This window comes from Triturus cristatus, chromosome 10, assembly GCF_964204655.1.
Source record: "Triturus cristatus chromosome 10, aTriCri1.1, whole genome shotgun sequence".
Taxonomy (NCBI): Eukaryota; Metazoa; Chordata; class Amphibia; order Caudata; family Salamandridae; genus Triturus; species Triturus cristatus.
In genome coordinates, this window is record NC_140593.1 from 914,715,608 (window position 1) to 914,741,587 (window position 25,980).

The following is a 25,980-nucleotide window of genomic DNA, read 5'->3' on the forward strand; positions in this document are numbered from 1 at the left end:
TAAAAACACTCAGTAAATAATAAAGGATTGCTTTGTGAGTGTTTTCTCAATTTTAATATTACACTTGGTTACATCGAGGGATGCAACCTATTTCACTTCACTGCACTTGATTCTTATAATTTTTTGTTTAGACACTTTTTCGTTTATGTTTTAACAAAATGACCACCTATGATGATAAAAGTGGGCACAACTGGTGAGTTCCAACCAGCTATGCCATTGGTGGTGCGCACGTGAGGGGTAATTTTGTTTTCCCACATTTTTTGTATTATTTTTCACAGTTTGTGATTGCGGAGTTTACATCAGGCTAGTTTGAAGAAACCCTGTTATTGGAGGACTGTCTTCTGTAAAAATAGTTAAAAAAAAAAAAAGAAAGGCGACTACACGGAGTGTGACTACTATAAAAAAATAAATAAAATAGAGTAGTACAACTGAGCAAATAGCAGTAATTCACACACGTTGATGAAAGTTGGAAGGCTAATAAAAAGCGCCTTAGAAATCTGGTTTTGTTGTGTTGATGTTTGATGAGTGGAGGGCGACCAGGCTTTCTTTTCCCTCTGTTGCTCCTTTGTGAATACAGGCATAAGTCAGCTGCCAGACTTGATTTTTTTCTCTACACACACAATTTGCAGTTAAAGTGATACTCCCTTATTCAAAATGCATTTTCTGACCATTCCTTAGTAAAGATGGAAATAACAGGCATTAAGGTGGAAAGGCCGACTGGAAGGTAGAGCCATTAGAATGTGAATCTTGAGGATGAGGAGTGGTGCTATGAGATACAGAGAGAGATACCCAGTTATTTTAAAATAAGCAATGCTCAGCCAGTATTGAGAATATATGGGAGGCATATAATTTCTACAATATGTGCAATGAGAAAAGAAAGCTCGATACTCTGGACAAATCTGGAGACAGAATTAAATCAGGCTGGTGCTGACATGCAATGCTCCCCAACAACAACCAATAAGGGCGCTCTTAAGAAAGCTGGATCATGTTTACAGGAGTATTACTACACACGAGGATACACAGCCAAATCACGCATATTTACAAAAGGTGTTTGAAGAGAGTGAGTATGCAGGGAAGCTTCTGGCTTGGCAGACAAGATATCACTAAGAGCAAAATAGGATAATATCAAGTAAAAGACCCAGTGACAAAAAAATCATTAAAGACTCACAACAAATTCAGGAGGAATTTTTTAAACATTATGAATCCATATACAATACTCAACAACAGGGGAATGCAGGAATGCTCAATGATTTTTTTTAGATAAGCTAGATATCCCAAGATTAACACAAGATCAAGTACAAGCACGGGTGGCAAAAAATCACCATTACCAAGAGTGAAACAGTGGTGAAGTCTTTAGCCAATGGAAAAGCCTGTGGGGAAGATGATATTCCGGCAGAAATGTATAAAACATTTGCATCAGTATCAAATCCAGAATTGCTAGAATTGGCTAATCATGTTCTGGAGGAAGGAGAATTCCTGGCTCCATTTTGCTTGTCAACAGTAGTTAGTTTAAAAAAAAAGGAAAATATGAAGAAAACATCAATTCATATAGGCCCATTAGCCTTTTAAACGTAGATTACAAGTTCATTACAAGACTTTTAGCTACTCGGTTCAGTCAAGTTATCGGAGCGCTAATTCATCCAGATCTTTGTGCCTTGCAGACATCTATTTTTTAACATAATTCTTTTAGCCGATGCCCTAGATGTCTTTGCACAGAAAGACATACCAGCACAGGTGATGTTTTAGATGCGAAAAAGGCCTTTGATTTGATAAATTGGGAGAGCCTTTTTATTATTCTCAAAAAATGTGGATTCATTAGAAGACTGATTTACTTAACATCTAGTTTATACAAAGGAGCTAAAGCCCGAGTAATTATAAATGCAAGAAATATTGGAACATGTGCCTTAAATAGGAGAATACTGACAAAGCTGTCCTCTATCACCTATACTCTTTGCTCATTTTATAGAACCATTAACTATTGCAATCTGCACAACTCCCAATATAAATCCGTCTGTAAGTGGTATCACTCCCATTAAATTAGTTGCAGATGATATTGTGTTGTTTTTACAGCCAGATGTACAAAATCAGAAAATGTTTTTTGCAGTTTTCCAAATATACCAAGACTTGGAAGGCTACAAGATTAATAAGTTGAAAATGGAGATTTTATCAAGCAATTTCACATAAGACACTTTATTACATGAATTTTATCCGTTAACCCCTTCGCTGCGGCGCGAATTCCGCCGCAGCGCTGGGGGGGTTTGGGGTGAGCGCGGCGCCGCTATGCTCATGACGGAACCACGCCGTCATGAGTCACGCGCGAGCTGTGCTCATGACGGCGTGGTTCCGTCATGACTCCACCCACTTGCGCTGATCGCCCGCACAGGCGGGGAAACAGTGCCGCGTGGGCGGAGCGGCCGCCAACGGCCGCAGCATGACGGAGCCACTCCATCATGAGCACAGCGCGCCCGTGGCTCATGGCGGAGTGGTTCCGTCATGAGCATGCAAGGGGTTAATCAATTCAAAACCCAAGCAATATTTGGGGCTGTATTTCACAGAGAATGTTTATAACTTATTTCAGTTAAATTATATCCCCTTTATCAGCAAGCTGAAGGCACGGTTCACTAGATTGAGCAAGTTTCTGATCTCTATAATGGGCCATATAATTTTAATCAGGATGCCTGTTTTACCTTTATTTAATTTCCTGTTTTCTGCTATTCCTCTGATTCTCAAGATTAGGTTTTTTAAAGAAAACAGAGGGTATGTTCACAGCTTTTATATGGGCAATAAAGCACCTTTTAGCTTTATATAGGCCTCTTAAAAGAAGGTGGATTAGTTCTTCCTAATATAAAAATGTAATATTTTCTAATTTTGCACAAAGCACTTTTAGATGTATCAAGTCCCTTAAATAGCTACGGATTCGATATTTTTTGAGGGAATTATTTTTTCAGGAATCTGGTATTATAGATTTTTTCAATTTACCAAAACCCCCCAAAAAGTTAGATGTAAGACTTTGCATTGGTACATAAAATGGAAGGCACAGATATTCAAGCATTGTGAAATTCCAATGATCAATGGTTTAACTCATTTAACGGATGTTTATATGGGGGAAAGACACCTTTTAGGGAAATGTTTTGCCTTAAAGTGGGAATGTAATGGTGTCAGTTTAACATCAGCTCTCTAAAATAGAGAATCATGAAAGGTGTAGGAAGATATAGAACACAGGATTAGGTTGCCCAAAAATATACTCCAGTTTCCCTTTATTTTCTGAGGGATTTGAATGTATGCAGAATACAGGCAAGCCAGGAGTTAGCTGAGGAATTGCTGGAACCCAGAAACAAAAGATCTATCAGTGGATGGATTTTGATTTTGAGGCAAAATAAAAGTGTAATGGTTTATGAGAAAGTATGAAACAAGAAGGCATGCTAAATAAATTATTGTTGTTACCCCTAACGTATGGAACAAGATTAATGAATTTAATTTAACTTTGATAACAGGGGTGAATTTTAGGCAAATGCAATTTTGCTCCAAATGGCTGCTTTATAGAACGCCTGTGTTTTTACAAAGAATATATTGGAGAAATTGTATCCAACTGTTTTCAATGTAAGCAGGAGGGGGTGGGGACATGGACCCATATAATTTGGAGCTGTCCGGGTATTAGATCACATTGGAAAGAGATTGCTTTATATTGCCTTTATGTTTTAGAATTGGCACAGTCTATAGACATTCAGACTGCACCTCTGGGATATTCATCGGACATAAAAATGGGCCTTTCGCAAAGAAACAGAATATATCTTCTTGTTTTGATTGCAGGATCAATGATTCTGTTAAATTGTAGGTCAGAAATAATTCCAACATTCCAGCTGAGGTGATTAGAAGTAAATAGAATCAAAGAACTGGAAAGAAGATGTGCTCTGAGATCTAGTTCATATTATAAGGTCTGCAGTCTGTGTGGTGCTCTGGAATAGAAAGAATTTAGTTTAAAGTAAAAGGTGGAATTGGAAAGATGTGCAATATAATATTCATGGTTTATTATTTATTTATTAACTGTGAATTAGTTATGATTTTTGCTGCTACGCAACTAGATTACATGTTTCTGTAATTTCTGACCTTCTGGCAGCAGTGAATGTTTATATGATATCCTTTTTTTTACTCTTCCAATAAAAAAAAAGAGATAGTATAAAAAAGAAGGAGGTATCTACCGCTAGGAACTCAGCCGACTCTAATCTCCAAGACTGGTGGAAATGGACCTAAAGAATACAAAATGTCACCTGGTAGCAACACAGATTAGGTCCTCATCTCCAGGGAAGGCCTCTCACAGTATATCCCCCGCCAAGAATTTATGGCTCAAGTTACCTTGCACCCCAGATTCTGGTGTAGAAATTTTTAGACCTATCTTATTTTACGAAACAAGAATGGGAAAAGCTGGTAGCCTCTTACGCTCCGCAACCATCATAAGTATGCAAGAAAAAAAAACCACCAGGATGCCTGAAACAGCACCAAACAGGATAGCACAATTGGAACTGACAATATATGGTTTTCATTATTAAACACAATGCAAATGTCAGTTAATGCACTACAATATCAATCCGGCAAAATGGATTAACAACTATCAATCTTAAACTCATTGTCAATATATGCCTTCAACATTGACACCAAATTGGCCGACCTTAACAATTTGATTAGGCATGCCCAAAATGAGGCTAAGCTTATGCAGGCAAGCAGGCATGCAGAAAGGGAAGGACGGAAAAAGAAGACTGACATAGCAGAATACTTGAACAGTGGCCCAACAACTCAATTTGCAGCAGATAGACCACTGGGGGCATTAGAGAATAAATCAGTAATCGCTGACCAAGACGTGAACCTTATCCAACTGCTCCTGGGCACGAGTGTAGAAAACAGGGCAGAACTATCCCCGCAAGAAACTAAAAGGGCAAATATAGGACCGCCAGATAAAATCAGGGGCAAGGAATCAACCATCCAGCAAAATCCAAAGCCAGCTATCAGGAGAAATCGAGATGCAGTACACTCTGGCCTAGTGCTTTCCCAATTTGAGAGAGCAGAGAATGGGGGGAGAACCCCTGCAAGCAACAAACAGCATAAACACATGAGTACAAAAAAACCCAGGGATGGAACCAACCACCCAGCAATATCCAGGACCAGTTACTGAGAAAGAGCAAGATTCAGTACACTTCAGCTCAGGACTTCCTCAAGAACCTGGAGAAAGGGCACAGTGAGCAGGAACCTTCAGATACAACTTGATGCGCATACCACCTTGTTCTATCCAGAATACAAGTCCAAAGGAAGGGGGGACAGCTTACATAGGGGGAACATACAATGAATTTTAAGGACAATCAGTGGCTTGGCGGATCTAAGGTCAAGCGATTTGGAATCAATTGAATTTGAAGAACCGAATAATTACTTGGGGAACGAGGCAACCAAAGCAGTCTGTGCATCAACTGACATAGCCAAAAGGATATTAAGCAAACATGAACAGCTAAGCGCCTGGGGAATCAAATGAATACCATACTACAAACCAAGATATCTTGAACCTCTGCTGGCTAGATCCAAGGATCACTCTGAAACCAGTCATGAACGTATTAAGCAAAAAAACATATTCTGTGTGAGGGAGAGCACGCAGTTGAATCCCCAACCCGTTCAGGAGAATCTGTACAAACAGGACCGGGAGCGAAAGCAAGGGTACATACTCCACCTCATGACTGGGGTTGGCTAGCCAGGACAATAAACAGCTAAAGCAAAGACCTCTGACAAGCTAACATCTTGAGGCTCTTCTGGAACTTAAATGAGCTTGGGAATAAGCTAGAAGATACTTATTTCCTTCAATATTTCTACACGTTTTATCTTATTATTTTTTAGGAAACCCGGCTGGACCAGCCAACTCAACTACAGGGTTTTAAGTTATACCATTCACCAGTAGTAAAATTAGCCACATTTTGTTATTCCGAAGGAGGACTAGCTATTTAAACCTCAATCAAGGACATGCACTCAGTTAAAGTGCTATCAATTAAGCTAGCACTGCCTAATGTAATACAAGCTCTAAAACTGATGGTACATGGGTCATCCAAATCCCTCCATTTGATAATATTAAATGTATATCTGCATCCACGAGACAAGGCCAGGGGAATTAAACAAATATAAGAGGAACTAATTAGAATTTTAATGGAAGAGCGAATTCCAAAGCTTATCATCATTTTAATTTTAATCTGCATATCCTGGGCACAACTAATGAAGAAGACCCATTGGAAGTTAATGCTTTGCAACAACATATCCCCCCTCAAGTCAAGAACAACTGGGGAAAATAAACTAAGACTGTGAAAAAGTCTTAGTAAGATTAGAACACCTAGGGTTCTGTGCTTTAAATGGGCGATTTTCGGGGGACTGTTCCTGACTGCGACTTTCCATAACACAGTATTAAGTACAATAATTGATTCCACATTTGCATCGCTTCCACTGTTTCATAAAGTGGGTGATTATCATATAGGAGTGACTGATCATAGCGACCACCTCCCACAAGTGATAAATTTGCATTTGCAAGTTTCTGCTATAACGCAGCCTGTAAATGCGTCATGTCCTGTCATTACCTATGACAACAAAAGACCTAAATGCGTAACTCGGTACCCAGAAAAATGAATGGCCTTGGCAAAAATAATTCTGCAAGACAAACAAGCGGAAGAATCAAATACACTGACAAGCTGGGAATGCTTCACAAAGGCACTGGGTGAGACATCCATGGGAAAAAAGACCCATGCCAAAAAAGCTCTGTGAATCAGCAACAAGGGAGTCTGCAATCTCCAAAAATGCTTCTATTAAGCATCTCAAAAGTAGTGTGGAAACTCCAAAGAGGGGGTTTGGTCTTAGAGACCCAAAGAGAACTCAGGCAACTTAAAACAAGGCAAAAGAAAATAATTGGCAACTCAAAAAAGAAACTGAAGACAATCTGTTGTTTAGATTACTGCATGATATCAAAACTAATAACAGTGCTCAATTCTGGTACAGGATTAACAAATTATGAAACCCAGCAAATCAGTGTATCAACTCTCACCTAACATAACAAGATTGGACAACTTTTCTTGATGCTCATTTCAACAAAGCTCTCTGTGGAGACATCACTCATACTAAAAAAAAAGGAACAGGGAGAAAGGATATAACACAGACTGATCAGGAACCCTTTGCCATTACTTCCAACCAAATAACTGAAAGAATATCTGAGGGCAGTAGAGAGGGCACCCCAGAACCAACAATGATACCTCTACTGATGTTCAAATTAGACAGGGAGTATTGGGCAGAAGTATTGAAACCTGTATTTGAACAATTATCTCTCTGATTTACAAAAAAGAGACAGGTAACAAGCCCAAAAATCTACAGACTGGTAGCCCTGATTGATTGTAACGCCAAGTATTATGCCAGGATACTACTGAATGAATTAACAAACATGGGCAATGGAAAACACAATCATCCCTTTGAATCAAACGGGCTTCCATCAACATATAGGGTCTTTTACCAACATTTTAACATTCTCCCTGTTGATTGAATCTACCATTGCAACTAAGCAGCCACTGCATGTTTCCTTCATAGATTGCAGCTTAGCCTTTGACCGGATAAACTGAAACAAACTATGGAGTAAATTATATAAATGGAACATTCCATCTCTTCTCCTGAAATAACTAATCCTCCTACACACAGATAACGTGGATTCAAGTAAAGAGGAGGGCAGGAGATCATTTCACAGAAAAGATTCCGACCATACAGGGGCTGAAACATCGCTGTGTACCCATAACACTCTTCAACCTCTTCATGGCAGATTTGTCAGCAAGACTTGATAAATGCAACTCACACTCTCCAAAGATGGGGGGGCACGTCTCCTCACACCTGTTATATGCAGACAATCTTATCATTATCAGCCGCACACCATTCATCCTTCTACATCTGTTAAGTGAATCACAAAGCTTCTCAGAGGAGAACGAGTTGACTATAAATCTGTACAAATCTAAAGTCATGAGTTTGAATCAGCACAGGCGTAAAAGAACCCATTGATGGTATTTGGCGAAACAACTATTGGAAGCTATCTTAGAATACAGATACCTAGTAATCACCATCAATAGCAAAGGATTATTTTCTACCCAAAGGGCGGCCAACAAGAGAAAGGGAATAGCGACTGTAGTGGCTCTGAAAACCATTTAAAACTGTATCGCTGGTACAAGCCTTCCGCTGATCCAAGTGATGCAGCCAAAACTGATTCAGGCAATTACATATGGGAGAGAGGCCATGCGAGGGAGAGACGCAGCCACTATAGATAGCATGGTCACCAAAACCCTGAAAATGATTTTTAATCTGTCAAGTTACACATCCCCAGCCCAACTAAGACTCAAATTTGGCATCCAGAGACAAAGGCTGGCCCGCAAGGGATCATAGGTCAAATGCTGGCATAAAAGCCAGAAAAAAATTATCTATTACATTAAATGCCCACTTATAGCTAGAACTATCATCTAAAAAGGGCGCTGCCAGATCCTACTAGGAAGACGCCCTGGAACGGCTTCGTTTGTGAGGCCTCTGTGAGACCTCAGGGACTCAAATGTTTTGAAAAACTGGTGAATAAATCTGCCAAAGGAGCCTCCCTTCTGCTGGACAAGGCAACATGGATGGTCCACAATACAAAGCTACATAAAGTCAACTACCCAAGGCTACTTAGCAATTGGCTTCTCCAAGAACATAAAGGTGGAAAATCTGCTATATTGTCTTGGCATCCAACCATCAGCTCTCCATCTTCACCATGGAAGCACCCTTGTCGTTTCATTGCCGATTATGTGGGGAGGAGATAAACAACATTGTCCACCTGATATGCAGATGTAAGGAACTGTCACAAGAGCGAAGGGCACTGCTGAGACTGCTCTTCAATGTCAAAGGAATACACATCTGTAGGCAACGGTAATTTCTTGCTGCTCTGGAGAAGATGCACAACCGAACTGCCTAGTGGTAAAATTCCTGAGCACAAGTGATCAAAGACTAAAAATTAAAGACAAACAGGAAGGACTCAGCGACTGATGGCTAAAATTACCAGAGGCCTTAAGGATCCAACCATTGTCACTTAGTCGCTGTTGAGTTCTTAAAGAACTCAAATGGATACAAAATATTTTACATTGTAGGTTCAACCAAACTTACAATTTGCAACAAAGTCTTAATTTTAATCGCAATTGTTAAGATAGTAATTTTGCACACACAAAAGCAATTCACATTTTGTTGAACTATTATCCTAAAAAACAAAACAAAAAAATTGCGTCAGATATTTTACATTGTAGATGACGTACAATTTGTATTATCCTGCTACATCTTTGCACACAAAATTGTATTTCGTAATGTCGTATCAAGCCTAATTAGCTAAGGAAAAGAGGTTGATTGAGGCTGGGGTTAGTGCCACTTTATTTCTCACATACATATTGTTTAATCTGGCACTGACATGGAACACTCTAAATCGCATTTTGCACATCAAACTTGCATATAATAATGTTGCACAAACGGTAATTTCAGCATTTTATGGAGATTGGATTTTAATTACTGTCTTACTCATGTTTTAAATGATACACGTTTTTCGTTATGTGATTGTAATGATGTTTATTAATCAAAAAATAAATAATACTTACTCACCTTCTTTCATGCCTTATCTTGTAGAGACATAGTCTAGCCACGGGTTTCTTACTGATTCATCCATTCTCCCCGTTCTGCAAACTGTTTTCTTCTTACCTGCAAGATTCATTTCTTAAAATTATTTTATAGTACATTACCACTTGTGGTGGTTGATTCATTATAAAGTACCTTACCACCTGTAGTGGTTAATTCAAAGATGTATATTTCTTTTTGGCACACTGTTTCCATAGCCAGTTTCTATGGTGCCTCCTCATTTAGGCGTGGAAATTAGTCACACAAGAATCTGACGTCAGTGCATCAAGAAAGGGCACCTGCGGAGAATTCTAAGGTAAGGAATCTGTGGCTAGACTATGTCTCTATCAGATAAGGCGCTACTGAAGGTAAGTAACTTGTCCATCAAAGTCACCCATAAGAATAAGATTGGGTTTATAGGACAAGAGCTCCAGATCATTATCTAAGATGTTTAATGTTGGGTAGGCAATATTATTGGCCAGACTACAGTTATAGATGTTATAAATATTATTTACAAACCCATTGCTGGCCCTTATAGATAAACCAAAAACATCGCCTGACTTGATGGACAGCTGCTTATTGACCCAGCTGAGTGAGATTTTAACTAGGGGTGGGCGGAATTTGCTTAGTCGCGCCCTCCGCGAAACGGTGAAAAATCTGCGTGAGCATGCAAGAGTTCCGCAAACATGCGGAATTGCTTATTCCGCCCATTCGCAATGCTTTTTTCCTGTTGACGAACACTGTTTGGGTGCTCGGGGGAAATATCTCGCAAACACCTAGTTTGAAAGCGCGAACAAGTAAAAAATTTCGCAAAGCCGCGGATTGCTGAATTTTTAGCAATTTCACGTTCTCCAAATTACCCAAATTCTGCAAATTCCGCAAGCGGAACGGAATTTACCGCCCAGGCCTAATTTTAACCCTAATTAAGATCACTGCAGAGAGGTGACCAGACAATGAAGGGAGCACATCCATGAGTAGGTAACAACACCTGACCTGTATTACGGCTCTAAGGCTCCGGTCTCCTAGAAAAAGGAGAGATGAGAGTAGTCAATATAGTGCTGCTAAAAATATTGAACATGTTTTATTTTTTTGTCCAATATATGGGAAACCTAGACACAAATGGATTAGATCTCTATGTCTTACTTTGGGTTTCTGCACTTTTCAACCAGCAATTCGATTTTTTTCAACCAATACTGTGCCCTTTATTGCCTTTGTCCTAAACAGATTTTTGCACATTGTTTGCTTACTTAGAAAGATGAAAGGTAAATAATTGTAATTCTTTCTAGAACATGCAGGGGCCATTGAATTGATGTTTTATTTAAAGTATATGCATTACCTTTTATTATGTACATATTAGTTTATATTATGAATGCACCTTTTTGGAATGTTATAGGAATGTTTTGTGCTGTTTGCAGTTTGTTACAGTTGCTTGACTATTATATTCTTATGTTTGGACATGAGGGGGGTACCCTCTTCGACACTACATGTACAGGTTTTATTGTTAGAGTTTGAGGCACAGTCAAATGACTTATCAACCTGATTTTTAGGTTTTTGTCTCTGGACTGTGCTCTGACATAAATTCTTTGTGAGGTTTCTCTTTTCTGATCCCCCGTGTTATGATACACTTTGTTATTACTATGACAATGATTTGTGTGATATTGTATGTTTTTCTGTAAAGCTATTTAAGGTTTGTAATTGAACTAAAGTATATTAGATGATGATGACACAACTATTGATAGAAAACTAGAAACATTAAACCTTTACGTACCTGTCTAAATAGTTTAACTTTTCTGTATTTCAGGCCATTGATGCACCAGCCCAAAAGAAAAAGCACATGCAATCAAACGGCAAAGGAGATAGTCAGGAGTTAATCACCACTGCAGGGCCATCAACCAAACCAGGAGAACCTGACAAAGTATTTCATATTTACATGTCTGCAGCTTATAATTATATATTTGTGGTCTTATCCAGTAGCTTCAATTATTTAAATATATCTCATTCATTAATTTATGTAGTCTTGGTTTCTACAGTAAGGCACAACACAACCCCTTTGGGTGGAACTCCTACTGTGCTTGTCTGAATAGTGCTAGTGTGAACAGGATCATGCAGATGTTCTAGTCCACATGTAAAGTACACTTCAAGGGCACAGCCGATGAAAATAACAATAACAATACATCCATCTTGATCGCTGATGTAGGAAACCCTTCATCAGGTATGCTCCCCATAAAGAAGCACAGTCATGAAGGCTGACTGGGTACCTACCAGCTTCTAAAACTGTATTCATAAGTCCTTGCCACAGCAGGGCAAATGCACATAAAACATCCTTGGTACCCAGAAAAGCCTGAGTAAAGTCACTCATACTGTGTAAACTGACATCATTTTGCACCTGACACCTAAAAACCTTAGTACCTTACACATACACCACGGAGGTAATAATCTCTCCTTCATAATCAGGGCACCTTCTCCCTCCTTGACGGTATAGAGCCCAGAATTGTTCTTCATCTATTCTGAGGTGGTAGCTCAATAAGCAGTGACCAATTGTTACCTTTTGGAGAGGAAGTTTGAGAACCAACTTAAGGCCAGATGTGCTAACATTAGTAATAGCGATGACCAAATAGAGATTTTTTTGCGACTCGCTATTTGGTAAACGCTATTACTAATGTACCAAAGCTATGTTTGACCATTATTTCCTGATTAGTGATTCACAGTGGGTCGCAAATAGACCTACCTCATAAATATTAATGAGGTAGATCACAATTTGTGACCCACCAGGATTTGCTGCAATCACAGGGATGGTGTCCTGCTGGGGTCAGCAGACAACGATGTCTGTCATTGCGTTTAAATATAGCAATCTTTTTTTTTTTTAAAGCAGCCTGTTTTCCTTAAAGGAAAATGGAATGTATTAAAAAAATTGATGTTATATTTATATTGTTTAAGAGTATGCCATTGAACCACTGCCTGAACTTAAAAAATATTTTTGGGCATATTTTCAAAAGGGAAGGCACCCCAAAGGGACCCCTTCCTATATGCGAATGGGTTACCACCAACTTTGAGTTGGTGGTAAAGTATAAGTGGTTTGCAACCGCATTTCAGTTGCAAAACATTAGTACATACCATTCAGGTTCCCTAATTGGAAGGGATGCCCCTTTCAAATAGTGATTCTACTTTTGGTCGCAAACCCACATTACAATTCGGTAACTTGTTGCTGGATCACTATTTGTGGTTTGTACATTGAAAATCTGTGGTTGTAAAACAAGAATTAAGCTATTTGCGACCTCAAAAATGCTTCCTACATTTGGGCCTTAGTTCTAAGTCTATGATGCCCTTACAATTTTTAAGGTTATGCAAAGATTTAAGGTGGTCAACAGTATCAAAGTCTGATAGTAATTCCAAAGGTATGAGCAGGCAGGACTACCATTTATTCAAAATATGCTGCATATTATGCAGGACCTTTAGATTTGCTGGTTTGATGCTGTGACGTATGAAAATCTGCAATTGTTTAGTAGATTTGAAATGATGTGGAATATTGCTTTTCCTAGCCAAGATAGGTTTGATGCAGGGGGATAGTTTGGCAGAACTTTAAAGCTAAGCGAGTATTTATGAGAATTGGTGTACTTTGGCCAGTCTTTAAAGATATAGGGAAAGACATTTCTCAAAGAGTGCTTTCCCTTGGATTGGAGTGAAGGCTATCAATTAAGTAGAGCATGTAGGCAGTCGTGTGACTTTTTGTGAAGGAATGATTTAATGTTTTTCTGATGTTGCTAATTTATAGAGAAGAAGCATACAGATTCTTCATTTTGAGAGGTGCATTCATTACGTGAAGATGTTTTAGCATATACTGAAAAGGTTAGGTCCCTGGCCTGGCAATCTACAAAAGCATAACCTAATAACATATAATCATTTGATTAGGTGTGAGTTGCACATTTAATATTAGTAATCTTAGATGGCAACAAGAGAGCTCGCAAATGGGTATAAAATAATTCAGCATTATGTTTTTCATATCAAGCTGAATTAAGAAACCCTCTCATTGCCCATAACTACCCAAAACCGTGGGTAACCCCAAATGAATATTTGCTATCTATGTAAATGTTATCCTTCATGTTTTTTGCTGTATAGCATCCTCTTGTTAAGGCAATTAGTTCTGCTGCTTGTGCGCTTTTGATATTGGACAATCGAGCTCCTTCAGCAAGTTTACATACAGTGCAAACAGCATATGGGGCTTGCAATGTTCCCTGGTTGTCCCTCAAACAGGAGCCATCAATGGAAAAATCACCATCAGCATCAGAAAGTAGGGTATCTTGCAAATCAAGTTGCACCATCGTATGTCATTCAGTGGCCAGTATGCAATCATGGAAAGCATCATCCTCCGGCATCTAGTTTTGTTTTGTGAAAGGCAGTGTGATGGGGTTCAAGGTGGCGCAATGCTTTAAAGTAATATGTGATGCAATAATAATTAATTCATAGTGTGTTAGCATGGCAATCATGGGGTGTTTAGTTCTTTTTGATGTAAGCAGCACATCTACTGCATGAAAAACGTGCAAAATCAATTGATGTGCTAGATCAATATTCTCAGATTGTTCAACAGCCAGGTCACTGCTGCCATGGAGCGGAGGCAGGATGGTAGAGCTTTGGTTACAGGATTCATAATAGCAGAATTGGCAACCGGGACATTCAGCAATAAGGAAGGGATTAATAAGTAATTAAAAGATTTATAGTGGAATTTTTGAGGTGGCGAATTTGATCACAAACATTGCAATATGCAATAAGGAAGAATATTAGGCGCACCTGCATGCCAATTGATCATCCTAGCTCAATTCACTGACCTCAAAGCAAGATGAGGCCCATTAGGGCTGTATGTCTTACCTGTTTATATTTTATTAATGTTTTAGCAGTGATTTTCTAAAAAATCTTATGCCTCTCTGATGTTAATGGAGATATATATGTTGCTTGAGCATTAATGGCAATGACAGAGATGTTGCCTACTTGGGTTTAACAAGGTTATTTTGACAATCAACCCTGTTATGTAATGCTTTTCCAATGCATTTTAACCTTAACCAGCATTGAGCAAGCCCTGTATGTACAGCACGTCATGAAGCAATTGTGGATACATTGAAATGTTGCTCAATTAAATATACACATTGCACTGTTCACTTTAAGTATGTGAAGCAGCCTGCCAACTTGGGCTCGATTGAGCTGCGTTTAAATAGTCATTTTGACTTTAATTGATGTTGAATAAGTCTCGTATGTACAGCACATGTCAGAAGGGAATTGTGGATACATTGAAGCTTAGATCAATGAAATATACTATGTGCACCGTCCATTTAAAAATGCAAAGCAGTCTGCCCACTTGGACTCATATGAGTTTTGCAATGCTGTTATTGTCGTTATTGAAGTTGTACATGACCATATAATTTCCTGGCATTTATTACGAATTTGAATGGAATTGATTTAACATTGAATTTTTTTTTATTGAATGAAGTTACTTTGTGCTCAATTTACTTTAATTTGCATGAGTAAGGTGCTCTGAATTTCAGTATGTAGTCATAGTTAAGACCTACTGTCCATAGGAAAAACATTTTTTGACTTGCTTATGACTTTGATGCCATTTGATGAATCTTCACGAAATTTTCCAAAAACAATAGTACTCTCCTGATTCTAGTTGTGCAAGGGAAGTTTCAGGGTGATCCATCAAGCATGGTCCTAGAAAAAGGGGAGGTAAAAAAGTGCATTTCCCATGTTAATTCTCATAGAGATTATAGCCATGACTACAGCCCTAAACGCGGGACAAAATAACATCAACTTTGACAGAAAGCTAGCTTTAGGTCCAGAAAACATACCTTTTGTTATTTGGTGTAAAACTGCGCAGTAGTTCTTGAAGGAAAAGCAAATTTGTATATCTAGGGATGCAGATTCTCCAGAATTCTTGACAATCACATGCATATATCTTATTGACTGCCAACACTTCAACCAGGAATGATGGCAGACATCATGGGAAATCATCCAAATAAAGAAAAGAGGGCAGGGTAGGAATACCCTGATTCCATAGCCCTGGTGCAGGGGTCTCCCAGGGACCCTGCCAAAAATCGTTTGCAGCAAAATCGCGAATATTTTCTGAATTCATTGCACATTTTTTAAATAAAAACAAGTGCGGTATCTCACGCTTGTTTAAACATTAGTCCCTGGATGAGTCAGGTCCTGGGGGCTTCTTTATATGAATAAAATGGGGAGGGGGTGCATGCGGCCCCCTTCCTCATGGCCAATCGTGGCCCAGGGACAGCCGCAGGGCCAGCTGCTGTTTTTTTAATTGAAAAGAGATTTTCAAAGCCCCCCTCCTGAGGGAGACCACAAAGCCCCCTCCTAAGGCTTTTAAGAGCCCTGGGGACTACCACCTCACCAGGTATTTATAAAAAAATTGTAGGGGGCCAAACAGAATCTCCTCCATTGCTTTAAAGGGTCCCAGGGACAACTACCTCCCTAGCCACGCCCCCTCCGGGGCAATTTAGGGTCCCCGAAGGACCCTCAAGAGCCAAGGGGACTTCATTCCTCAACTGGTAGTGCACCAGGAGGCACATTTGCAGAGTGGTTGATAAAGGGGGCATATCCCCCCAAAAACCTCTCAGCAAACCCACTGTGTCGGTTTTGCTAGAGGTAACAGGAGGGGTAGTTTGCTGCCAAGGACCCTCAATAGCCAATGGGACTTAATCCCCCTTCTAGTAGTGTTCCAGGAGACGTGTTTGCAGAGTGGTGGAGGAAAGGGGCATGGCCTCCTACCAGGTCTTAGCAATGCTGCTGTGAGGGACTTACTGGAGGTAACAGGAGGAGTAGTTGTCCCCCAAGGACATCCTTGGGGCCAACCCCCCTCCTCCAGTAAGACCAACATAGCAGCATTGCTAAGATGTCTTCAGAAGCCACGCCCCCTTTCTCCACCACCTTGCAAGCACAACTACAGGTGTACTACCGGTTGGGGAATGAAGTCCACTTTACTCCTGAGGGACATTGCGGGCCAATTAGCCGTACTGGTACTTCCTGTAAGTTCTACACAGCAGAATTCCTGAGAACCGGTCAGAGGCCATGCCCCCTTTCCCCACCACTCTGCAAATTCGACTGCTATTAAAAAACCCATCACTGATGACATCTCAAATAACATCATTGATGACATCACTAACAACATTCACAGAATCTCTAAAGCACTCACTCACACCACTATATAACCTTTCATACACCCACTCTAACTTCCACACTACAATTCTTAAAACCATTGACAAACCCATACCAGTACTTACATACCCATTCACTGGTTCATAGGTCTCGACATACATCTACCCAGTTACCTATGCAGCCACTCCTACACCAACTTACTCACTAATACAGCCACTGATATATCAACTCATACACCAATACAGCCACTCACATACTGTCAATCACTCATAGAGCTATTCACATACTTATCCACTCACCTATAAAGTCAATCACTCAGCCATTTACTCACCTAAACAGTTATACACACACCCACTCACCTATTCATACACATACTCACTCATCTATACAGCCACTGACACAAGCACACACTCACACATACAGCCACTGTCACAATCCCTCACTCACATGTACTGTCATTCACTCCAACACTCATCTATACTAGCTTTCACATATCTAGTTACTCACCCATATACCACTGACACATCCATTCACTCACCAACACAGCCATGCACATACTCATTCACCTATACAGACCCTCACTTATGTACTCAATAACCCATTCAGCCACTGACTCACACACTGACTCATCCATGCAGGCAGTCACACACCCTCTCACCCACCCACACAGACACTCTCACACACATACAGATACTCAGAAAACCAGTCAATCACCCATACAGCCACTCGCATACTCACTCACCAACCCATACAGCCACTTAGATACCATATTATGGACTGATACAGACATTTGCAAAACCTAGTAACTCACTCATACATTCACTGAGACACCTAATTACTCACTGGTACAGTCAGTCATGTACCCACTGAATTATCCATACAGGCACTCATACACCCACTGATTCATCAATAAACCTTGGTACATATATTTAAAACTCACAAACATTTTAAAAACACTCACATTCACTGGATGATGTCATCAGTGATGTCCACAGTGATGTCATTGACCACCTCATGAGTGCTGTAATATGTGAGGTCATAAGCAGTGCATTGCAAGGGCGCAAGTTATAGTTAGCTCACTAACTATAACTACTGAATTGCACTGGTTTTGCACGAGTGAAAAGTCAGCCTAACTATAACGTCCCTGTAACCTTTGTATTTTTAGTGATCTTCTATGGTTTTTTATATTGTATTTCCTATTACGTCTCTGTAACCTTTGATTTTATCAGTGAAAAATTAATATATATATATATATATATATATATATATATATATATATATATATATATATATATATATATATATATATATATATATATATATATCAGCTCCAGGCTGTCAATCGGTAATCGTACCCTTTCACAGAAGACAGCACGGGGGAGAGTTCCGATAGTATATTTTATTTCGGGAACTCTGGGCGCACAACAGACGCGTTTCGGCAGGTCGCCTTACTCGATGTTTTAGCACGAAACGCCGGTATCACCATTACTTTAAATTCATTCTTCACGATCGCAAAGTGCAACCAACACAGTGAAAGAACTAATCCGGCAGATCCCCACAATCTGGGTGCCGGAATTCTGCCATCTTTGAATATTCAAAGAATATCGAATCACCGTAAAAAATACATATGTCATGTATAAAATCCTGATAACAACGTAATATATAAGGAAATACTTTCATCATTACAATTCATGATTGTTATAACCCATAATTGAGCCCTGAATGGGCATAACTTCAATTGCAAAAATAAGACAGCATGCTAGAAGTGAATGTGGAGGCTGGTGAAACAACCATTAGCCGAACACAACTATTGGCTGATCTTGATATCCCACAGATAGGTGGACATAGTCCATTTAAACCCACGTCTGTTTTTCTTCCACAAATGCCCACAGATGCGGTGGATATATTTTCAGATCTGGTTATGAAGGACTTGATACGCCTTCGGAGCAAAGGAAAATATCGTAGGGGTAACAACAATTTCTCCCAAAAATAACAATTGGCATTAGAAAAACTGTGCAAGGATGGTACGTTGATTTGTAAACCTTCGGACAAAGGAGGGAATATTGTTCTACTGACTCAAGAGCAATATCATCAGGAAGTCTGTCGTTGACTAACTGACATTTCCTATTATGAAAAAACCAATGTGAAACTTTACAATCAGGGTGTCACGGATTACCATCTTATGATATCTACATGCTATAGGAAGAATCTATTGGACGTGGAAGAACATTTATTTTTGAGATGTTTGAATCCAACGATTCCGACCTTTTATTATTTACTAAAGGTTCACAAGGACATAACAAACCCTCCTGGAAGGCCCATTGTGGCATCAATGGCCAGTTTAACTGAACATTTGCCCATATATATATAGATCACTTTTTATTCCAACAGGTGGTACAATTGAAATCGTATCTGAGGGATACAAAAGATTTTCTTGTGCACATTGAAAAAGTGAAATGGGAAGAAGGATTTTGTCTGATGGTACTGGATATTGCCAGTCTTTATACTTGCATAGCTCATACTGGTGGGTTGAGAGCAGTTAATTTTTTCCTAGCCAATCGCCCATTATGTTTTACTGATCATAATGCCATGATTATTGAGTTCATTGATTTTTGCTTGACTCATAACACATTTATTTATCAGAAACAGCTATACAGACAGGTCTCTGGAACGGCGATGGGCACCTGCTTCGCCCCCAGCTACGCAAATCTTTTCGTGGGCTGGTGGGAGGAGCAGGTGGCCTGGGCCGAACCCAATAAGATTTGGACAGACAGAATTGTGGTTTGGCATCGATATATTGATGACCTCTTAGTTATTTTCAAGGGCTCTCCTGAACAAGCATTTGAGTATATAGAAATTCTGAATGCCAATAATGTCAACTTGAAATTTACAGGGGAAGTCAGCACAGAAACAGTTCATTATCTAGACCTCAGTGTATTTATAGTAGATGGTAAACTGCACACTAAATTGTATCGTACACCTACCGCAGGTAATGCCATCTTACACTCCTCAAGTAGTCATCCCAAAAAATTGATTGATAGTATCCCCTATGGCGAACTATTACGCATAAGGAGAAATAATACCAGAGATCTTGATTTTGAACTGTCAGCTCATGAAAGTATGCATCGTTTCAGACAGAGAGGCTACAGTGAGGAAGTACTGATTAAAGCTATGAATAACATCAAATGTATGAACAGAAGAGACCTCTTGAGTGATCACAGTAAGCCCAGGGAAGAGGACAATAAAGGAAAATTTAGGATGATTACCACATTCTCTAAAGATGCGGGTCATCTCAAACGTATTCTGAAAAAGAACTGGCCAACTCTCCTATCAGATACCATTATAGGAAGAGATTTACCTCCTTACCCTTTGGTCACATTCAAGAAAGCAAGATCTCTTCGGGATACCTTGGTCCACAGTTATCAAAATATTGTGGATTTAAAATCACCTTTTGGGGTACCCAATGGATTTTATCCTTGTGGTAAATACAAGGCTTGTAAGAGAAGTAAAAGGGTCTTGTCATATAGTATCCCAGGCCTTACAGTACCTAAGAAAATAACGAAGTTTCTCACCTGTACCACTCCATATACGGTATACTGTCTGACATGTCCGTGTGGACTCCGATATATTGGGAGCACCATACATCCCGCCAAGATTCGGATTCTTGAACATTTGCAGGCAATTTCAAATGTAGATGAGTCTTACCCTGTTGCGCGACATTTTAATCAATGTCATAAACGTGACAGAGATTTATTGACATACTTCTGTTTAGATCATGTACCCATTATCCCAAGGGGGGGGGGACAGGATTCAAAGACTTAGACGTCTTGAGTCACGTTATATTATTGATCTACAGAGTAAAAATTCGCAAGGGCTAAACAGCAGTGAGGAATTGGCTGTGCATCTGGGGGATTAATGAGTCGATTATGCATATACATTTTCGTCCTTGTATATACATTAATTGAAGTCTGTATTAGGAGAATGATTCTTGTATGTATTCACCTATTGAATTACAATGAACACTGCACTAATTTGAATGTTGCGTTATATATGATTATACATCAAGTGGTTGCTGCCTATCGCCATATGAGTTTTGAATGATTTAACATTGCGCTATGTTTATTTTTGCAATTGAAGTTATGCCCATTCAGGGCTCAATTATGGGTTATAACAATCATGAATTGTAATGATGAAAGTATTTCCTTATATATTACATTGTTATCAGGATTTTATACATGATATAAAATCCTGGGCGCTTGCATTCCTGTCCGTGAGCAAGGCATCCAGCCGAAACATTGGACCAAAGGAAACAGGCGCTCTGTAAAGACTTTTGAAATAAATCCAATTCTCAGGTATTGGGCCTCACATTGTGTTTTTCCAGTGAGGCTGCCCTGAAGGGCTTGGGGCTCCGGAAACGGGGAAACGCTTTTGCTTCTTGTGGATATTAATTGAGGAGCCTAGACAACACGTGCCCCGACCTACCAGGGAGAGCTACTTTAGCAAAAAGGAACGGCGCGTGGAAGGGATTCAGAGGGGACAATCTCCCTTTTTGATCGTGCCTGGAAGAAGCAGCCTCTCTCAAGTCATAATTTACGAATACTTGCAAGGTTGAAACAATTCACCTGACTGCAGAAAACGAGTCCTTAATGACATCAGTGCCTGTGCAGAATAACAATTGCCAGTGTGGCCATTAACATATATGGACTGCCAACATGTATTCAACTAACATGCACAGTGCACTATGGGACCGGTAGTATTGGCGAATGCAGTCACGTGATTCACTCTTTAAATTACGACCGAGCGCACCTGGGCTCTTGCATTCCTGTCCGTGAGCAAGTCATCCAGCCGAAACGTTGGACCAAAGGAAACAGGCACTTTGTAAAGACTTTTGAAATAAAGCCAATTCCAAGGTATTGGGCCTCACATTGTGTTTTTCCAGTGTGGTGTTGTGGGCTGCTCCGTGCCCATGTAGTGAGGCCGCCCTGAAGGGCTTGGGGCTCCGGAAACGGGGAAACGCTTTTGCTTCTTGTGGATATTAATTGAGGAGCCTAGCCCACACGCGCCCCCGACCCACGAGGGAGAGCTACTTTAGCAAAAAGGAACGTCGCGTGGAAGGGATTCAGAGGGGACAATCTCCCTTTTTGATCGTGCCTGGAAGAAGCAGCCTCTCTCAATTCATAATTTACGAATACTTGCAAGGTTGAAACAATTCACCTGACTGCAGAAAACGAGTCCTTAATGACATCAGTGCCTGTGCAGAATAACAATTGCCAGTGTGGCCATTAACATATGTGGACTGCCAACATGTATTCAACTAACATGCACAGTGCACTATGGGACCGGTGGTATTGGTGAATGCAGTCACGTGATTCACTATTTAAATTACGACCGAGCGCTCCTGGGCGCTTGCATTCCTGTTCGTGAGCAAGGCATCCAGCCGAAACATTGGACCAAAGGAAACAGGCGCTCTGTAAAGACTTTTGAAATAAATCCAATTCCAAGGTATTGGGCCTCACATTGTGTTTTTCCAGTGTGGTGTTGTGGGCTGCTCCGTGCCCATGTAGTGAGGCTGCCCTGAAGGGCTTGGGGCTCCGGAAACGGGGAAACGCTTTTGCTTCTTGTGGATATTAATTGAGGAGCCTAGCCCACACGCGCCCCCGACCCACGAGGGATAGCTACTTTAACAAAAAGGAACGGCGCGTGGAAGGGATTCAGAGGGGACAATCTCCCTTTTTGATCGTGCCTGGAAGAAGCAGCCTCTCTCAAGTCATAATTTACGAATACTTGCAAGGTTGATTCAATTCACCTGACTGCAGAAAACGAGTCCTTAATGACTTCAGTGCCTGTGCAGAATAACAATTGCCAGTGCGGCCATTAACATATATGGACTGCCAACATGTATTCAACTAACATGCACAGTGCACTATGGGACTGGTAGTATTGGCGAATGCAGTCACGTGATTTACTCTTTAAATTACGACCGAGCGCACCTGGGCGCTTGCATTCCTGTCCGTGAGCAAGGCATCCAGCCGAAACGTTGGACCAAAGGAAACAGGCGCTCTGTAAAGATTTTTTAAATAAAGCCAATTCGAAGGTATTGGGCCTCACATTGTGTTTTTCCAATATATATATATATATATATATATATATATATATATATATATATATATATATATATATATATATATATATATATATATATATATTACCTACTGGCGGTCGCCAGTAGGTAGTTATAGTTAGGACCCTGTTTCCATAGGAAAACCGCAACATTCTATTTTGAATAACTTTGGCGCCGGTCGACGAATCCTCGCAAAATTTTCAAAATAGGTGGGGCGCTGCGCTCCGCTCCTACCCTGAAAGTCTCGGGGGGATTCGTCAAGCGGGGGCTGAGATAAAAGGGGGGTCCCAAAACGCATTTTTCCCATGCATTTTTCCATAGGACCTTTAGACACAGCTACAGCCCGAACGGCTGAACAGAGTTCCTTGAAATTTGGCAGAGAGGTAGTCTACAGGTCAAGGAAGTGCCTTTTGTAGGTTTGGTGTAAATCTGTTCAGTAGATTCTGAGAAAATAGCCTTTAAATCAATATATATATCTGAGCCAGCTTACGGTGCGCTTACGGTGCGCTTACCGTACGCGTACGGTGACGTGCGCGAGCGCGATTCTGATTGGCTGTTTGATCTAAGTAAACATTCGAATCGGTCGAAACCAGGAAGCGGCGGCCGCCATTTTCTCTCTCGCACTCTGAGGGGGGCAGCATAAACAAAGTCAAAAAACATCTAAAGGGGTAGTATATTTAGTTCTTAACCACCCAGCATCGATATAGGTGTCCCCCAAAAACCCCCAAGGCCAAAAAAACAATTTTAATTTTTTTCGAAAAATCGCCGATTACGCTTACCGTACGTGTACGGTTAAAATTATAAAAAAAATAAAATAATCCACACTTTCCCCACCCCGTGTGCAAATGGTGCCCGAAGCGCACCATTAGTGCATGGCATATGATTTTGCAAGGAAACTAAAAATGAATACCTTTTACAACGAAGCACATAATATGTCCCCCATGTGCGCAGGGTGCGCGAAGCGCAACGTGCGTACATGGCCCATCCCGCATAACGTGGGCACGCGGTGCGTGCAGCGCACCGCGTGACCACCGTGCGTGCACGGCACTAACTGCGTAAAATCGCCGATTACGCTTACCGTACGCGTACGGTTAAAATTATAAAAAAAAAAAAAATTAACCACACTTTCCCCAGTGCATGGCATATATATTTAAAGGAAACTAAAAATGAATACCTTTCACAACGAAGCACATAATATGTCCCCCATGTGCGCATGGTGCGCGAAGCGCATCGTGCGTACATGGCCCATCCCGTGTAACGTGGGCACGCGGTGCACGCAGCGCACCGCGTGTCCACCGTGCGTGCACGGCACTAACTGCGTAAAGTGGGCGCATGGTGCGCGAAGCGCACCGCGTGCTCACTGTGCGCGCACGGTGCGCAAAGCGCACCGTGCGCCCACAGGACGAACTGCGTTAACTGGGCGCGCACGCCACGAATGGCGTAAAGTAACTTAGCATTTAAAAAACCGTACAAATTCACTGAAAAAACCATAGGTTTCACACACGTTATAGTTAGGAATTAGCATTTAAAAAACCTTGCAAATTCACTGAAAAAACCATAGGTTTCACACAAGTTATAGTTAGCTGTACATTTCACTCGTAAAAAACCAATGAAATTCCCCCGTTATAGTTAGTGCAGGCAACTATAACTCACGCGACCGCAATCCTCTGCTGATGACATATGTGTCTTTATGAAAAAAAAATATTTGTAATATATGTATAGCTAAAATTTAATGGAAGAAGACATGGGCAAATAAGTGTCTAAATACAGTATTAGCATCAGCAGAGGATTGCGGTCGCGTGAGTTATAGTTGCCTGCACTAACTATAACAGGGGAATTTCATTGGTTTTTTACGAGTGAAATGTACAGCTAACTATAACTTGTGTGAAACCTATGGTTTTTTCAGTGAATTTGCAAGGTTTTTTAAATGCTAATTCCTAACTATAACGTGTGTGAAACCTATGGTTTTTTCAGTGAATATATATATATATAGGACAGATAGGACTCCTGAGGCGGAAGCCGGGAGCTATGAGCTTTTGTTTTTAAAATTGTATATTTGTGTGCATTGCTATTCCCTACCTTGCTGCTGCATCTCGCCACCAGTCCTGCTTTTAATCTTCCCGCGCAGTCATCCCGGGGAAGCCCTCCTGTTCAGGCCACGCCCCTCGGCGCTAGGCCACGCCCCCACGTCCTTTTAACGGCGCGTCATACCTTGCGCGGCCGGACAGATAGGACTCCTGAGGCGGAAGCCGGGAGCTATGAGCTTTTGTTTTTAAAATTGTATATTTGTGTGCATTGCTATTCCCTACCTTGCTGCTGCATCTCGCCACCAGTCCTGCTTCTAATCTTCCCGCGCAGTCATCCCGGGGAAGCCCTCCTGTTCAGGCCACGCCCCTCGGCGCTAGGCCACGCCCCCTCACACTATATCATGTGTCACTTCCGGACGCGCAGTGGACGAGCGCAGCGGGCACGCCGACAGCGCGCCGAAGGCGCGCTTAAGGCAAGCCCGTCCGCGATCGTCCGCGATCGTACGCGGTCCAGGGCTATACCTCCTGCCCCACGGAAAGGACATATACGGTGGAGCAGGCAGGAATTACTGACTCTCTGCATGTCTACCCCATGTTTACATAAACTGAGAGTGGAAGACCATATAGGCTGTGAATACTGCCACTTCTCTTTTGACCCTGGCAGGGATGTGGCCCCCAGAGACTATATCCTGGATTGTGGCCTGCTCAACGTACGCTCTCTGCGGAAACACAAATTGGATCTATACGACCTACTCACTGAGAAACAGTGGGATCTTGTGTTTCTTACTGAGACATGGCTAGATGAGGGCTCCACCCCTGATGCCTTAGAGGCACTCCCAGAGGGCTATACTATGCTCAGGCAAGATAGACTCACTGGTAGAGGAGGGGGCATTGCTATTATAGCACAGAAAAATCTACGTTGTCAATTAGACCACTCCTCTATCCTGGACAGTGAAGCAGGGAGCTTCACTGTCAAAGTGAATGAGAACTGTACGCTGAAGG

At 40.9% G+C, this 25,980-nt stretch overlaps 1 protein-coding gene across 1 annotated transcript in view; it reads left to right on the plus strand.

Moving 5' to 3' along the window:
• Positions 1-25,980, plus strand: part of LOC146796253 (uncharacterized) — a 253,960-nt gene that overhangs the window by 129,750 nt on the left and 98,230 nt on the right. Inside the window, exon 3 of the mRNA XM_085631284.1 lies at positions 11,474-11,587. Within this exon, the coding sequence (XP_085487410.1) occupies positions 11,474-11,587 (114 nt within the window). The remainder of the gene's footprint in view (positions 1-11,473; positions 11,588-25,980) is intronic.